Below are 19,061 nucleotides of genomic sequence, written 5' to 3'. Positions count from 1 at the left end.
CAGAGTGTTGAGTTTGACTATAAAAGGGCGTTGCAAAAACTTGCAACCGATTGCATAGTCAATTATAGGTGCTTAAATCAATCACAAGTTTTTTTTATTAATTGTAAATTATTGATTGCTGGGCCCCGTCTTACAAAGAGTTACAGTTGATCCGATCAATCGTAACTCTATGGAAATCCACCAGTGTCCTAATTTTTTGCTACAGGAAATTTGCAAAATGTTTCTTTGTAAACAAAGGAAAACACACCAAATTTTTAAGAAATCACTGACTTTATGGATATACATTCATGTCTAGAACAATTTTGAACAAACATGCATTTCATATGTTGACTTTGCTGGCTTTCCATAGTTGCGATTGATCGGATCAATCGCAACTCTTTGTAAGACGGGGCCCTGATCCACCTCAACTATGGAAAGTCAGGAATATCAACATCTAAACTACATGTTTGTTCAAAATATTTTCTAGATATGATATATTCATATCTTCATAATTTTCTAGAAAATTCAGTGTGCTTCTTTCTGTTAATAAAGGACATCGTGCAAATTCCCTGAAAAAAAATTATGACATTGATGGATTTCCAGATACTTGGGGTTAGTTGGATCAATCGTAAGTCTGTGTAAAACCGGGCCCGGGTATCTCTCCATCTCCTTCGCCGTCCTTCCTCCTTCACAAGTCTCTTTGTTCCACCCGAGCATCCGCCCTTATATACTCTCACGCTCTGCCAGCCGGCAAGTACAGACATTGCAAAGGAAGAATTCAGATCCAAACACTGATAACTATCTTCTCCCGCGATCAGGGAATCGTCATAAATATTCAACAACGCGAGAAGAAGAAGAAGAAAAAGCTACCCCTATACAACCTCCCTGCCATGTCTACAGTCCGCGGTTGGTTGCTTCTTGGAGATTTTTATGTTAAATCGGTGATTAGAACCGTATGATTAGCATGAGAATGATCATGATATAGGGGGAGAGTTAGAAGAACTATAGGATTTTCAGGTAACTTCCTGTTTAAGGTTTATGCCATAGGCCTCGAATATTTGAAGTATAGCATTCCGATAACGGAATACAACAGGATGTTTGGTATGAAACACCAGGTTTCATACTTCCATTGAACAAAGCCCTTTCACGATTATCTCCTGTCTGGAAGGACCGTAAATATCCACACATATTTTTAAAGCAAATACGAACCAGCGACCTTAATAGCCCAACCTCAAGTCCTCGACTACTCACATCTGGCCAGGTGCATTACCCATAGTGCAACATTCTGAGCAGCGTAGTCTTGTGATATGGGACCACTTAAATGAAAACACACTAATTCACTAATCAAAACATTATAATCGCAATAACTGTGTTTCAAAGTAGCAAAATATGTACCTATCCTGTGAAAAATAATCTAGTTGCTCTGCACAAATAGAATTATAGGCCAATTCATCTACTGCATTTCTAATAGTCTTCTTAACGGAGAAACAACATACCGTGTTGGTCAGTTCACTACCCCTTTAAAATATGGAAAAATTCATAATTGGGTGCATTTTGAATAGAATAATATTTCCCGAACTGAAAGGGATGTCTCATGATAAAGATAAAATTAATAATAATGATAATAATTATGGGCATTATTTTGTATAGCGCCATCTATCTAGAAACAATCTATTCCGAGGCGCATTGTTATCATTATTACCCCGGCTTTAGCTCGAGCTGCCTTTCAGCGCTCGTGCATTCAACAAATTAATCCTGCCGGGTACCCATTCACCTCACCTGGGCCGAGTGCAGCACAGAGTGGATACATCTCTTGCTGAAGGAAAACACGCCATGGCTAGGATTCGAACCCAGGTCCATCTGTTTGAAAGGCGAAAGTCAGAACCACTAGACCACGACGGGCCCACAGAATAAAATAATTCTTCAATCTATTTATCACTATAATGTTAGACCGACTTAATTGGTATAATGATTCCCGAGTGTACATTTTTTTTGCTGAAAGCATGCCTTCGTTTTCCCTTTCAGGATTTAAGCCCCATCCAGATACGATGCACCCGCTTCCTATAATATCAAGTTAGGTGGTCCTTTTAAATATTAAAGGACCACAAATGTTGAGTACGAATACATATTACTCTGTGAGAAATCATGTCAATTTCATTTTATTTTCGAATTTATTTCTGGAAGCTATACCAAAGATACAAAGGGTATTCATACCCCCCCCCCCCCCCCACTTTTTGAAGCACTGAAAAAGTGTCCCTTCTTATGCAAGAAAAATGCCCCTTCACGAACGTGTACTGTGCCCATTTCACCTGTCACCTGAGATGGACCCGTTTTATGTGTTAGCAAGTGCCATTTCTCGTATCAGTGCCAATTTTTACAATATAATGTCCCCTCACGAATGTGTTCTGTGCCCCTTTCAACTGAGAAGGACCCGTTTTAAGTGTGACCAAGTGCCCCTTGCCTTCTTATAATTGCTCTTTCTCAAATCAGTGCCCCTTTTTACCCAACAAAAGTGCCCCTCTTGAACGTGTTCTATGCCACCTTCATACATGATAAGGGCCTGTTTAAGCCGTTAGCAAGTGCCCCTTTGCCTTCTTATAGGTGCCCTTTCTCGTATCAGTGCCCCCTTTTACCCCCCAATAGTGCCCCCTCACGAACATATTCTATGCACCTTTATCCTGAGAAGGGCCCGTTTTGTGTGTTAACCATGTTAACGAGTGCCCCTTTGAAACAAGAAAACGATATTCTCATTTTTATATATACTACTTATGAAGGAAAAAAACTTGTAAGAATAATCCTATGTGCCTTAAGTTTCATGCGTCATGTGAGTGGGGTAAATAAGCAGTGCCGTATAGATGGGGGGTTCTCTCCCCCCCCCCCCCCATAGAAAAAATCAAAACAAAGAAAAAAATAGAAAAGAAAAGAGAGAAGGGTGAAATATGATATAATTTTCTAAATATCATGTAAAAATATACCACAAAATTGGATTTCGTTATAAAAAATGTCAAAATTTTTGCTCGCTCGCAGCTTTTTATACGTGGTACGACATATCTAATCCCTCTAAACTTTGACTCATTACACCACTATAAGATAAGTCATTTTTTCTTTGTTTTTAAGATAGTGCCCTTTTTTTCCCTGCCCCCCCCCCCCCCACTTCCAACTTCGCTCCGCTGCCCCTGCTTGGGGTACTTGCAGTGTGAGTGTATCTTGGGAGCTACGTCAACAAACAAAATCTCCAGAACATGCAGAAGGAGGAAGCCTTTACAGGCTACCGTCATTCAAGTCATAAGAGCCACAACCCTAATAATACTGTTAAAAGTAGTACCATGCAGTATGGTAGCATGGTAGTGATTTTTTTTGTTTACCTGATTGCCACGAAAGCATGAATGCTTTTAAAGCAATCAACCAGAGGACCGACGGCTTAAGGTCCTCTCCGATGAACCTGATAATTAGGATTTAAATGCCTTACCAAAGGGCACTATATAGCGCACCAGTTGGGAATCGAACCCGGGTCACCGGAATACGAAACACCCGCTCTACCGATTGAGCTATCGCGCCTCCTGTTTAACCTCTTTACGTATAAGAAAAAAAATCAGACTGAGGGGGATCCTATATACTTAATAAGACCAAAAAAAATAAAGAAATCATTCATCTTATGGGAATTAAGACCCTTCTTATTCATTGATAACAATATTCATTTTAAGACTGTTTCATGTCATGATTAAGAATGGACACGGTATAGGTATATAGTCATGTACTTGGGAAAAATGAAAAAGAATTGCAAGAATTAAAAGAATCAAATAAAATTATGCATCGTCTAGAAAATCTATAGCCTGATTATTTAATTTACACAGATTAGTTACTAAATTGTTCATTTTCATGACTATCGGATAATCACGAGATCAATTTTTTTATATACATAAACACAGTAATCTACGAAAGATGTGAAACGACCCATTTACCAAATGGGTCACCAAACGATACGAAAAAAAACCCTGCGTCTTGTTAAACGTATATTATTAAAGGGCATGATTTATCTTATACAGAATATTGACCGATCGCGATATCCAAAATGGAGATGCCGTGGCTGGTTGGTCTAAGGCGCCTGACTGTACATAGAAAATCCGGGGTTCGATTCCCGGCCGCAGTACCTATATAGGCCGTGAGCAAGGCATTTAATCGTGTATTCAAATAAATGGATATGCTATGCGCATTCTTGGTGACTATAGGTGTGCACTTGTTTTTTTTGGGCTTGTTTTGTTTTTTTTCTGTTTTTTTTATAAATGTAAATTTTGTAATCTACTGAAGAGATGAAACAATCAAGAAACGATCACCGAACGATTCAGAATTGAAAAATCATACGTCTTGAGTTTTGAATAACTTTTAAGAAACCGTTTACCTTACAAAATATCGAATATCCGTAAGATCCATCACAAACACAGTAATCTACTAAAGATATGAAACCATCGGTAAACGATCATCAAACGATATAGAATTGAAATTCCGATGGTTTATTTAAAAACTAGCAATACTAAATCTTAAACAAAATATCGAATTAGCTTGGAATCTTAAATATAAACACAATCTTCCCAAACGACTTCCATTAGGGTGGATAACTAAGGGGGTAATGGCAACATTAGGGCATCATCAAACAGTAATCTTATGAAAAGATCTATTTACAATTACCGAACGATCCAGAATTTGACAATCAAAACATACACTGCAAAACACTGGTGTTCATTTTAACACCAGCCCGGTAACTATATCGGAAAACACCAGAGAGGTGTTAAAACAACACCAGACTGGCTTTAGGCTAACACCAGATAGGCATTTAAGCAACACCAAACAATATCGTTTTGATTCTTTACTCGTGTTCTTTCAACACTTCCCTAGTGTTTTCCTATATAGATACAGGGCTGGTGTTGAATTAACACCAGTGTTTTTGCAGTATAGCATATATATTTCAAACAAAATATCAAACGAGCGTGAAATCTGTAATATAAACATATTAATCTTCTGAAGATATGAAACGATCGATTAACAATGACCAAACGATACAGAATCGGAAAAAAAATGCCACGTCTTTTGTGATATACATCTTAATGCATAGACCCTAATTTTTGCATAATTATAAGCTGAATGCCAGCATAACATGTGTGTGTGTGAGGGAGGGTGTGTGTGTGTGATAGGGTGTGTGTGTGTTTGTGTATGTAATTACTTTTTAGCCTTTGAATGCTTACCGTACATTTAGTTCGGAAAACAAAATTTGTGATCATGACGTGGATCACAAGGTCTGTTACGAGAAGCGCGGGGGTGATCATAACTTGATCCATGCGATAGGAAGAATAGCTTGGAGTGGTCGGAGAAATATCTGATTTGTCATTCAAGGCATTATCGACGGGGATTAAACTGGATTAACCTTCGGACTGCTCATCAATAATTCATGTTCTGATGTTTACAAGTCACTGCTGATTCGATTTAAGGAAATAAACAGGTTTTACGATGCAATAATGTGAGCCGGCTCCATGCACCTCTCCCTTGTATCTATTATCCCTATATAGATAATTACCATGAACTGTGAGAAATTGATATAAGCTGGACAAGCAGGCATATTTTTGTATTATTTTACATTATGATTTCTTCTTACTTTCAGTAAATAAGGAATAGGGAATAACGAAGTTATGACATTTTCAAGTTTGGCTTTATTACGGTAAAGATTGTTCTGTGCATGTCCTCAAGACTATGCAATGAAAGAGCTGATGATGTCATATTCCCACTTATAATTTGTATCATTTATTATATAAAATTACCTTCATTCATACTCTTTTTCACCAAGACTGAAAAAGTGGATGACACCCGATTTAATGCGTAATATAATCATTGCTGCAAATCATTTTATAATAAGTGAGACAAATCATATACACATGTATGAAATTTTGTATACATCATAATTTCCTGTAATAACATAAGAAAAAAGAAAATTAGTGCATGACATCATCAGTCCACCTAATGAATATTCATGATAGCGTGAATATTACTATTTTGAAAAAAAATATTGCTATATACAATATAAAGTTCAATAACTTTGTTATTTATTATTAGATTTTGATGAAATTTCCAGCGCTTTGCTCTGCGAATTCTGCTCTCTTTTTTTTAGATAAGATTTATTCAGCCCGGAGTATCCCTGTAATCGGCGCAAATATGTTTGTTCCAATTTTTTTATGTTAGAGTAGCGACATTTTATACTCTCGCGAAAGACTATCAATCACATGTGAATAATAATTTTTAATGAAATATAATCTATCTACACTACTGTCGGGGTAAATTTTTATAATGCATATTTCAGGGTTGCGATTATGGAATAATAGAAGTCTTTGCAACTCGGAACGTAATTGATATGATCTGTAAAAATAATTTGAAAAATCAGTTTTATAAAATCAATACTAAGTGATGGCACATGTGATGATGTGGACAAGTAGTATCATAATATTGTTGTCCTGACCTGCACTATTGACAGTAGGTCTTTTTTTCGATTGATCATAAACAATATTCTATGCAATCGGTAGTAGAAATTATTAATATTATCATTAATTAAAACTATGAAGTCTTATGTTACGGAACCCAGAAACGTATTTGATCATTCGCAAACTCATTGGACTGAATTCTTTTTCGTTTGCACAAAATCCGTTTAGTTGCTATCAAACTATTAGAATGAAGTAAAAGAAAGTTATTTTACAAACATAACCTGGCTTTGAATGACGTTGCAAACTCGTGGTCGACAAGTCCTAATTTTGTGATGATTACATTTCTGCAAAGCTGGCAATTTAAAAGAGATTTTTTACAACTGCGATTTTTCTCATTAGAATTTGATAACATGTTATATCTTTGACGCATGTTAGTCAAGGCGAAGAGATATTATCACGTTATTTGTTGCAACTTAATTAAAGGAAATCAAGGTGTGTCGTTGATTGAATTCTTTACTTGATTTACAAAAATAATCTATTGAAAAATCACAATTTCTTAGTAGTAACAGCTTTATGAAAAATAAGCTTACACGACCTTGTGTCAGTTTTTTTTCTCAATTCCATACATGACCAAACTTAAAATATCTTCCATGGCCGTATGCAGCGGGGGTAGGGGCAGGGGCAGCCCCCCCCCCCCTGAAATTTTGAAAAAAATATTACTGAAAATGTTCACAAAATTCACGAAAAGTGCGCACATAATCCTTTAATTTCACTTTAGGAAATGCAAAAGCGCCCAAATGACAAGGTCGGTCACTTCGCTTCTTCGCTTTTGGGTTTCTTCGAAAAATGAAAAATGAGTGTGCCTATGATTTCTCTTTTGTTTTAAATCGAACACGTGACTTATTATACACTGTCAAATGAGGTTAGCAGGACAGGTCGGGCGCACGCACATGCACGCACATCCACGTATACACACTCACATCACTTTTCTCTCTAAACACACACATCTCTCACTCTCTGTCTTTCTCTCTCTCTCTCCCATCTTCCCATTCCCTCTTTCTCCATCAGTGTGTATGTTTGACTGTGCCCCCCTTCTCCCCATCACTCTCTCACACACACACTCTCTCGATCTTTCTTCTTCTCTTCATCCACGAAGCAAGATTATTCCTTGCACTTTTTAACCTTGACAGTATATCCCGCGTGAAAACATGTTGTTTCCGTCGGCATTTCAAAGGGATCTTTTAAAAGCGAAATTTCTTCCTTTACAAATCATGGCCCATCAATAATGATCACCATATTTGTACATCAGTTATTGACATTATCTTTGTCATTTTCACACTTTTTTGTTACATGATGGGTGATTGTAATCACTCAAATTCGACAGACAATACACTATTTCAAGCAGCATTCATTTTCTATGTTTTGATCTTTTGCATATACATCTCATTAAGTCATCCGTATCTAAGCAATTTACCGGTCATAATGAGCAAACTTTACGACAAAAGCAAATTGCGATGTGAAATAAAGCAATCGATCGATCAACGTGGCGTTTAATCACATGACGAAAAAGGAAATTCGTTTAGTGCAGTCACCTGTTGTGACCTTGAAACCGCATTGCAGACACATTTTCTGAAACCGGTAGCTTGCCGAGACACGCGTTGCCAACACCATCCAACACTGCAGGAGGGTAATGAGCCCCAAAATGTGCGGGGGCAAAACATGGCGTCTGTGAAAAAAAAATCGCAAGCGAGCGTAGCGAGCCAGTAAAATATTTTGGCCTTTTAAAAATAAAAGTATATTTTTTTTAGATTATTAAGAAAATAACGTTACATCTATCCGTTTATTTTTTTCTTCAGTTTTTCCTTCTTTTTCTCTTTATTCTTGGTCGTTTGACTTTCTTGGGGGCATGGACCCTAAGTCCTCCCCATCTGTACGCCAGTGCAACGTTGAGGAAAAAGAACCCATAGTTGATAATAAAACCTCTAAATTTCGTGAAAGAAAATATCATGGTCATCGTGTAAGCCTAATGATCATTGAGGACGGGTTCTTCAAATATCTCTGTTTGTTGGTTAGTAAGCCTCGTCTATAACAGCATAATTATCATGGAGAGAGAAAGAGGGTGCGAGTGTGTGTAGGGTGTGAAGTTACATGGGAAAGGGGGTTGTTGGGAGAGTGAGAGAAAGAGAAAGTTTTGCAGGAATATGATCCTATGTTAGGCGTGGAGGGGATGTGAAGGTACGAGGTCTGAGTGTGCGCGGTGTATGCGTGTGTGTCCTAATCTGTAAAATCAAAACTTACGGTTTATCATCAATAAGAAAGTCTGTAAAGAAAGAGAGAGAGTGAGAGGGCAGATGGGGATAAAAGGATATAGATCGAAAGGGGAGAGTGCGATAGAGATAAAGATGAGGATAGATTTGTGGAACAAGTAAATTCCGCTGTTTATTCGGAAACCACGCTTAAGAAAACACTTTTATTTAACTATGTAAAAAATGCGTGGATATTGTTCATTTAAGAAAACAATCCTCTCTGTCATTATATTTCATTAACTATAAGAAACACAAATTTCAAGGCCGTACAAACTTGGGTTAACGCCCCTCCCCGCCATACAAATCTAGATTTAGTATTCAGAGGTCTTCGGGGGAAAAAATCTTTTAGGGGGATCGCAAGGAACATCACATATTACTATGACTACAAAGTATTGTACAAGATACAAGTATGACATCTTAGTTCTAGAGGCTATATAGGTGGTCATTTTAAGCATAAGGGTCAATTTCTGCTTCCTTCAGAGACTTCGCAGCCGGACATGCCTGTTTTCATTCATCAAATAACTATCTTTCTTTTCACCAGTTATCTTCTTTGTTACTTCTCTCATTCAAATCCCGGCAACTAACATCCGGATAGCATCAATCATCAACTGCATCATTCTGTATATAAAATATGCAAGTTACAGGAACTGCATTGTGGGTATCCCTTTTGTATCGTGATCAATTTCCCGGATGTAAGATTGTTATGATGGATGACGAAATGACTGGACTGGGTGGGGGCAAGGTTGTCTCTTTGAAGAGCGAGAGAAGGTTGCAAAAAAAAATATGGCAACCTAGGCCTATATACCGTCTGCAGAAGAAAATGATGAAGTACAGTGACGCATTCTGCGATTGACTGAATAATAGTATAATCAGAACATCTGGCCTTCTCGAGCATTGAAGAAAATTTAGCAAACTACTCCTGCTTTTACAAAGGATGTTGCATCGCCTTATTCCATTACATGTATATTGAACATTTACCTTTTCATCAAGTTTGTTTTTAATCCATTTAGTATTGAATGTTTGAAATGCTCGGAACTTTTTGCCAAGCTTTAGTAACATCCTCCCTGTCGCATTTTTGCAAGACAATATGTCGATTTATTTCATAATCAACCACGTCAATTCGTGTTAATCAATATGTTTGTAAGACTTCTACGCCAACATTTCGTTCCAGTTGTGAATTTTGTCTATTATAATTAATTAACTTTGCATGGGATTAACAATATACTTTATGTTACATAACCTTTTAAGTTTGCATGGTTGTATAGTTGGGAGAGGCTTTATTAAAAGGACTATTGGATATCATCTTTCCGGATTTTTTTTTTGCCTTTCAATATTTCCCTCTATCATATCCACAATACAACAGGTCTTTTTAAGGACTTAACACGTGTACACTGTAAGCCTCTTCCATGTAAGACGTAATGTTATTAACAGAAGAAGCTTTATAGGCCTATGTTTCTTTAAACTAGGGTAAATCACACATTTGTAAATATAGAATTTTCACTTCCATCGTTTCTTCTCCCGATTTTTTTTTTCTTATAATCCTAAACTTCTGCCACGGTCTCCACATCGCTTTGCACTTTCTCGTCCATTCCCGCCTTTACGTCAGTTTTGGCGGGAAATGAAATCGTGTCTTGGCCATTACGAATGGATATCGTATCGATCGTTCGTCTGATGGAGTGACCCTCTTATCCGAGGTATGAGTTGAATTCATCAGAGAATAATCTCTACTTATAATTCAATATTCCAGCAAATTATCCGTTTCGGAGTAGGCCAATATATTTTTACGTTGTATATGATAATAATAATAATGATGATAATTATAATAATAATGATGATAGTGATGATGATAATGATGATAAAAATAATGATAATCATAATATTCCGCTTATATATAGCGCTCAATACATATATAGGAACGACGTCTCTAAGCGCTTTACAGATATATTATTTCCCTGGTCATCGGATCCTTGCATGCCCGCACACAAAGTATGAAGCTTCTCCAATCCTTGGGAAGCATTCCAACAAGAGTTCCAAGACTGAATCCTACCGGGTACCCATTTAACACCTGTGTGGAGAGCGGCAAATTGCGGATTGGCGCATTTGCCAAAGGACGCTGGACCATGGTGCGATTCGAACACACGACCCTCTGATTACAAGGCGAGAATAAAAACCAATACACCTCGATCCTTCCACATAATACTATAGTAGTAATAGTACTAATAATGATAATAGTACAACTGCTACTAACAATAAATAATGATAACAGTAATAATAAAAATAATAATTATTCACCTGTGGTAAAGTTTCCGATTGTTTTTCAGTATAGCCTATTCAATCCTACTATAATATAACGAATACTTCTACATACCTTGAATCATCTTTATTGATTAATATCTTTATATTCCACCACCCATTCCGATTTGAACTTCTTTTGTTAATCAGTACTTAGACGATAAAATATGCACCGTTTTGTTAGCCATAGATTGCCCGAGTGAAAAGGTTATAATTTCCTTGATAAAATATTAAACTTAACGAGGTTGCAAGTAAATTATGCATCGCAATCGCTTACATATTTCACCTTCACGCTGCATTTCACAGGCTGAGGTCTACAGATCTGTTGCATGATATCGTTTAAAAATAAGCTACTCCAATAATCGAGAGAGCTTCGAAGACTTTTTTCCAACTCGTGTCCTTGATCCGGGGACTTAAAGGTGAAACGACAAGCTCGTCTAATGATTATGAAACCATATAGTTTATAAATTATACAATTACAAATTACTTTGCATAGAGCAAATTTGTATTTTCACAATAGCGAAAGCCATTTCATTCTGGTCTTGACCCCTCTCATCAACTTCAAACTTTCAAAGTATTATTTGCTATGTGCTGGAATGCCCAATCTTCACTTTTTCCTTTTGGGAAAATTATTCTTCCAATACTTTAATATCAAATATCCTTTCTGATGTGTTTTTGGATTTGCATCTTCGTTCAAAGTCTTAATTTCTTTTCATATTCTTTTAGGGAAAATAATACCACTAGAGAGCGAGTAAGAAACAATAATGAGTTCGATGATTTGGGGTTGAAGGTCAACAAAGCATTTCTAAATCCGCTGAAATAATTCTTCTTAAGAAATAAAAGAAAAAAAACTGAAATACCCTAATGTGATTTTTCTCGAAGTATTTCTTTCAGTAAATTGGTAGTATTTATTTATTTATTTTTCTTTACAAAAATTACATTTTCATTAAATTGATTGTAGATATGCACATACCATAGTAACAGTATGATAGTAATAATTAAAACATCATCGTGAAATTAATACATATAACACGAGATATATAAATTTAAGCCATTTATTCTGCAGCTATAACAAGTCTTGTATAAGAATTCAATTTTATGATACAAATTTTCAACGATAGAAATTTGTAAATCTGGGGAAAATATCTGAAATATTTCTGCCCGGTTTCTCCAACAATCTTTCTTAGTTTAAGCCACTCTTCTTTTTTGACGTGGGAAAAGAATAAAGGTTTAAACCTACGTAGTGGAATCACTCTAGTTATAAGAATTCTGTTTTATGATACTTTTTTTTCAGCAATAGGAATCCGCAAAAATATGGGATAAACATCTTTATTTCTTCGCGGTGTCCCCCAATGACCTCTCTTTAATCTATTCTTCTTTTTTGACGAGGAAAAAGGGCAAGGTACACATCTTCACAGGAAAAAAAATCATTCTAATTAAACTTTTCACCAATAGGAATCTGGAAATTTTGGAGATACATCTTCGATATTTCTGCGCGGTGTCCCCAAGTATCTGTATTTGGTCCACTCTTCTTTTTTGGACGTGAAAAAATTAATGATTGTGTTCTAGTTTTATTTAACTCACAAATACTATTCGAGTATAAATCACGTACACTAATTTGACTAAATGCAAATTAAAATGACCTAAAGTGAACGTCGAGTTTAACGATGATGATATTGAAATGGTTTTATTAGGTCGACGCCATAATTTATTTCTAAAACCACATCAGTTTGCCTTAAACAGTCTTGGTTCCTAACTTCCTATTGGTACTGTTGATTTTTATTACATAGGTGCCCAAATAAGAACATCTAAAGCTACATTTCATAGAATTTGATTAAGATTAATTGGTTTATAATTTCATGCATTTGTACCATTTGCCATAGGCCTATTCAAATCTAATATTAGGTTTAAAATACGTCATAAACCTTACGGACACTCGGAGCGCTAGAGGGGGGACGGGAAAACGATAGGGGGTATGGGGTGATGAAATCATGAGAACAAAAATGAGATCAAGAGGAGGTATCGATTCACATGAGTTTCTTTACGTAGAGTTTGTGAACCATTTGGCAGAAATATGATAGAGACTTAAGCTGAAATCGGATCGAGCCCTTGCGCGAGGAAACTATATCTGAAACGTGTCGTGGACGGTTTTCTGAATTTCATGCATAATTGAAGCACGAGGGTATACGATTGGAGAGCTTACTGATAATTTACCCATCGCAATGATCTGCCAACAATACTGATTTAGATAAACGTTGCAAGGAATGAGTCCCTGTGATCTAGATCGCAAATTATTAGATAGCTTGAATTCTTAAAGGATTAGAATAATCCTAAAATAGTTGATTGGACCCCGCATTAATTTTACGGGTAATTCGTTGTGAAATCGATTAACTAGAGCAGTTTGTAGAGATTTGTGTACTTAGAACTTTTTTGTTCAGTCACCCCTAAAAAGACAAGTAACCCTCGGAAATACTTTGTAGTTACATCTTTATTGCAAATTAGAGCAAATTACATACCTTGAATAACCCGCGAAGATTGTCCAGGGCCCCGGCCGTTGCATAAAAGTTACCATTGCTATAACTTTGCCACCCAATGGCAACCTGTATGGTATCCTAGATTTTGATTGGTTGGTGATCAGTATTACCATTGGATGATAAAGTTACCGTAATAGTAGCTTTTATGCAACGCGGCCTATAAATGGGTAATTTGTTTTAAACGCCAGATTAATGATTTAATCGTACGCATATTTACACAAACAATGTATATTAGGCTAACTTATATAAAGTGTATGCATCATAGGTGTCGATTTGTGTTGTGAATAGTATGACGTCACGTATCGACACATGTTGTATGCATGTATTTTTCGTTGTGCATTTTCAAAAAGATATTTTAAAAAATTCTTGATAGGTCTATACATTCCTGACATTTCAAGAAGCCCCATCCTCTTTTCTGGCCGTTCAATCTTTATGCTTCTGCTCAAGAATCCAAGGAGATTTTAGCTTTACCTGCGGTGTTGCTCGTTCATTAAATCAAATTTCATTAAGATTAAGGTATTTCACTTTCCGAGTCAATCAAAAACTTCGATGGTAATTAATGACTGAAATATGTAGTCCTTTCCATTGCGGATGCTCATTGTGATTTATGATAATAAACCTACCATGACTCATTGTTTTAAATGCCGTTGTCTTCGAAAGCTAAATGTACACTGTAAAAAAAATATTGGGTAACATTTTAACCAGCATAAGGGTAATTACGTGTCCAACCAGTTTTGTGCAATATTTTACCCAATGCGGGAAGCATATTATCCAGTAATGTTAAAAAATAAGCAGCAATTATTTTAGAATTGGCAAAATTTTCATCACACTGGATAAAGAAAAATGCCCAAAAGAAATGCCCAATGTTGGTTGGACACATAATTACCCTCATGGAGCATTTTTACCCAATATTATCTAGAGTGTGGCGTCGGTTTTCATGGACACATAAATATATCTTGTATTTTGCATCTTTTATGTGTATAAAAGCGGATGGATTGCCTGGTCTTCTGTTGAATCAAATATAAATACTTGGTTCGATATTTTCATAATTCTTGATAACCTGCAATATGACTCTCTATAACTTTTTTGTGCATACATTAATTCACTTTAACTGATAAAATTTTCCGCTTTGTTCAACTTTTGACTGGGTTTAAAAGTTCGATGGCTGAAATCGCACAGTGCGGGGTCGTTTCACTTACAATGTGGCATAAATGTTTAGAGTGAACAACTTCTAACCATTCTCGGGATTTCCTGGTCTATATTTATCCCATTTCCAGGAGTATTGGCGAAAGAGTTGAGGGGGGACGATGGCCGGAGATCGGACACAGAATTCTAATCATAGCACGCGCCCAAACATGGCGGGGCGAAACCGGATCCCTAGTCAACCTCAAAATGTCTCATCATCGCCTCTTCGTTGAATTATTAGACGGGATTTTTCTGACCGGAGATCAAATACCATCGCGCATCAAAGAGGTATGTGACAAAAGAGGCGGCGAGAAATCACATGAATTCCGGAAACCGGTGACGAAATAATCAACTATTCTGTCATAAACGATTTAAAATAAATGTCATCCATTTCGTGACATCCGATTTCATCATGGGACTTTCTTCCCTGTTCAGTATGTGAGTACTGTACCCCTATGTATTTTCTAAAAGTTTTTACTCAGTAAAACCGCTGTTTAAAATTGTTAGGCAACCCTCTTTACAATATGAACCTTACAGTGGATCACGCGTTTTGCTACATTTTCTCCAAGAAAACCGACCTCAGAATGATTAGAGTTATTTTGTTCGGTTTTGAAGCGATTTCGGGTGACTATAATATCATTAATCCGAATTCAAAAAAATAAATTACAAAAGGAAAAAAGCAACAAATAGCAATCCAAACAAATTACAACTCTGATTCCAAACAGGTGACACAACTTACCAATGGTAATATTATTAAGGCTTAAACACAGTTATACGACTTTATATAAAAGTGGTTGTCAAACGTAATGTCTTTTCCCCCTTTTCCCTCGTCATCTAAGAATTATGTCAACGATTGGTTCAAGATTAACAGGTAATGCCTCGAGCGATTTACCGCCCTTTTAAGTTAAGTATACCTTTCTTCACGCGGTTGATGTATATCGTCTAAAAGCCTACCTATGAACTCCAAGCCGCAACAGAAACAATCGGTCAGTATTGTTTTTTCAATACTTCTAACAAGAGACTCTGAGAAAAAAAAATTCTGAGTCGAATTGCTTCTTCACTATTCTCGTTTTATCGTTCCAATGTGTCATATTGCAATATTCTTCCTATCATGTAGGAATGTTACAATTGAACTTTGTTTTAATTAAGTCAAAAGAGAGTGGAATGAAAAGATGGCCCAATACTGTTTAATAATCGCATCTTCCATATTTCTCCAAAAAAGAAGAAGCATAAGATATCAACTTCCTAGATAGAATTTACGTCTCCCCAAATGAACACGAATGCATACCTTTAAGGATGACTTTCCTCGAACCTCATTTATAAAATTCTATTTAAAAAAAGGAGAGCAGAGCTTTAAAGAGAAACCATTCAATTTCCTTCTATTATTCAAATTTTCCTAACATTCTTCCTGTTTTGGGGTCTTTTTTACATTTCTATCAAGTGTTGTTTTAAATTTCGAGGTAGAAAGGGGTTATAGGTTTCTTTTTCATTGAAATTAATTCATCCCTGTTACAATGGGTTGTCCAGTTGGACATAAAAAATAACAAATTTAAATAAAATACACAATTTGATTATTGCCGATATTTGAATATAAAGGGAAAAAATGAATTCATTAATAGTCTTAAATGTGCACATGAACCTCATGAACACTGGTTTGCTTCAAAGTGGGGGAGTCGTGGCCTAGTGGTTACGACTCTCGTCCCTTAATCAGAGGGTCGTGGGTTCGAATCCCAGCCTTGGCGTGTTTTCTTCGGCAAGAAATGTATCCACTCTGTGCTGCTCTCGACCCAGGTGAGGTGAATGGGTACCCGGTAGGATTTTTTCCTTGAATGCTTTAGCGCCTATACGGCGGCTCAGCTACAGCCGGGGTAATAATTATAATACCAAGTATCAAACGCAGTATAGAGTATATGTTATTTTAGTAGCTGTGCTATACAAAATTCAATGTATTATTATTATTATCATTATTACTATTGTTATTATTATTATTCTTAGGTTTATGCTAAGGTGAAAGTTAATGAAAAAATTAGGGATGTGAATACTTAATATTCAAAATGTATCAAACGACCTATAACCTTTTCCTAATTCTTATAATGGATCGGAATCGGTTCGCGCGATATTAAGTCTCATTTCATCGTCAGAGCCGTAGAAAAAAAAAGAGATTCCACTCTTTTTTAAAAACCATTTGCCTTTTAGTATTTTGGAGTATTCAAGATTGGAATAATGATGTATCTGTAAAAGATGTGTGGTTTACCGCGAGCTCTTTTTTATAATGGGTGTTAATCTAGTACGAAGTCATGATAAGAGTCCAGCTCGTTATTATCATGATAGATCACAAAACCAAACAATATTTGTAGCTTTTAACAGCTACAAATTCCTACATTCGATAGAAAAAATAATTTACAACGTACAATGTTCCCTTTTCCAATCAACACATAGGTGTGTACAAAATGCCCACCATTATTGTTTACCAACATCATCTTAGCCAACAAAAAATCAGTCATAAATAGGAGAGAATGACATACTGGTCGCTAATTCTAATTTTTCTAATAATTATTTAATAACTCTGTTGTGTTGACGAATTCGCATTTTTACAAATTCACGATTCACCATTTCTGGAATTGCATTATCACTTTGTTCATATCACATTATATGTTAGCAGTGTTTGTAGTTACCTATATTCAAATTACCGGCTATTTGAATTTGTCTTTGATTTTTCTTTCAAAATTTTTCGAATGTCACCTTCAGATTTTATCAAAAATGTGAGAAACAGGTTGCTTTGAATATTATTAAATATGTTTGGGGATTTTAAAGGCAATAAAAGCCAAACCAAATGTATGTTTATTAGCATTTACTTTCTGACGTTATCTATATATACCTGGAATGCAACAAATAAAATATGACTTATAACTGCAAGAGAACTTTTAGTCGTGCCTCGAAGATGTAACTTTTCCTATTCGTTGTTTATAGTTTGCTTTATTTTCGTACAAAATTCAAAAAATTATGTTCTCATGGCAATTGAATAAAAGGAAGGTTTTGGATGAATGTATTTCGAAAGAAATGAAAGCAAAGTATATTCTTACTAGTTCGAGTTGGTCTGTCGTCTGCTTGCAAATCGGTTGTTGCGGCCTCTCAATGGTAATCTTGTTCGAGTTGACTTCTGAGGCATCCGATCGCTTTTTTCCACCGGGCCGCCACCCGCTGAATCTGTGGTGCACTTGGCCGCTGCATCTGGGGGCGTATTCACTGATGAGTACGATTAACAGCAGGACGGCTGAGACAGAGACTAGGCTGGTGATAATTTGCTTCATGATCTGTTCAAATTTTGTTTGGCCGCTGGTAGGCGAGCTTGATGCTGTCTGATGGGTGAATGAAAGAAGTCGAGCTGGGAAGGACTGCTTTTATCCCCCGTGTCAAATCACGCCCTCCTCAGACGAGGGTTACCAACACAACTGATTGGGTCATCATGACGTAATAGGATCTAGAGTACCCCTCCCCGGCCTTCCGCTTCGTTCTTATACTTTCAAGTGCCTAAACGATATGACTTTAAACAAAAAAATAAGTAGTGTATCTAAATAACCGGAATAAACTGCCAAAGAAAACACAATTACGCATATTTCAATAAATTGTAAATTAAATTGCTGAATAACGAGCATTTACTTAATTGATATATATGATATTCTCTGAGTTCTTCAGAGTATAGGTGTTTTCATTCATCTATCGATATATGAACAATCTCATCTGAATTAACAATTAGTAAGGAATAATTAGAATGCCAGGGTGTGCATGCCGCAATCATATAATTAAAATTCTAAAGATAATATTTTTGCAACACCATTAGTTCTTATTACAAATCACTTACTGAAATTAAAAACGCGGTAGATTTACGTCAATGATGTATTCTTCGTTTTCCTGCTCGTGGTAACATATAACTGATGACGCAGGAAAACATATTAGCATTTCCTTCCCATCTTTAAGAACCATGTAGCAGAGCAAAATGAGGAGTTTTGGATGCATTTTGTGAAGCTGTTCGTAAGGTTATACGCATGACTTTATGAAGAATTGGACTAAAAAGTGTCATTGCGGTTTCCCAGATTTTTTTTCTGATGTTGAAAGATGTATTTCCGAGGATCAAAATAGAACTATTGCAGAATATTGATAGTTGATAATAATAATAATAACGATAATGATATCAATAATGATAGTGAACAATACTACTACTACTACTACTACTACTACTACTACTACTACTACTACTACTACTACTACTACTACTACTACTACTACTACTACTACTACTG

The 19,061-nt window shown here is 36.2% G+C and overlaps 1 protein-coding gene across 1 annotated transcript in view; it reads right to left on the bottom strand.

The window, feature by feature from the left end:
• The window catches only part of LOC135156180 (uncharacterized), a 35,269-nt gene extending 17,077 nt beyond the window's left edge, over positions 1 to 18,192 (bottom strand). Inside the window, exon 1 of the mRNA XM_064107816.1 lies at positions 17,844 to 18,192. Within this exon, the coding sequence (XP_063963886.1) occupies positions 17,844 to 18,071 (228 nt within the window). The 5' untranslated portion in view covers positions 18,072 to 18,192. The remainder of the gene's footprint in view (positions 1 to 17,843) is intronic.
• Positions 18,193 to 19,061: the final 869 nt, after the last annotated feature.

The sequence above is a fragment of the Lytechinus pictus genome, chromosome 12 (assembly GCF_037042905.1).
Source record: "Lytechinus pictus isolate F3 Inbred chromosome 12, Lp3.0, whole genome shotgun sequence".
NCBI lineage: Eukaryota > Metazoa > Echinodermata > Echinoidea > Temnopleuroida > Toxopneustidae > Lytechinus > Lytechinus pictus.
The sequence above is the reverse complement of the archived record's forward strand: the minus strand, read 5'-3'. Positions and strand labels throughout refer to the sequence as shown.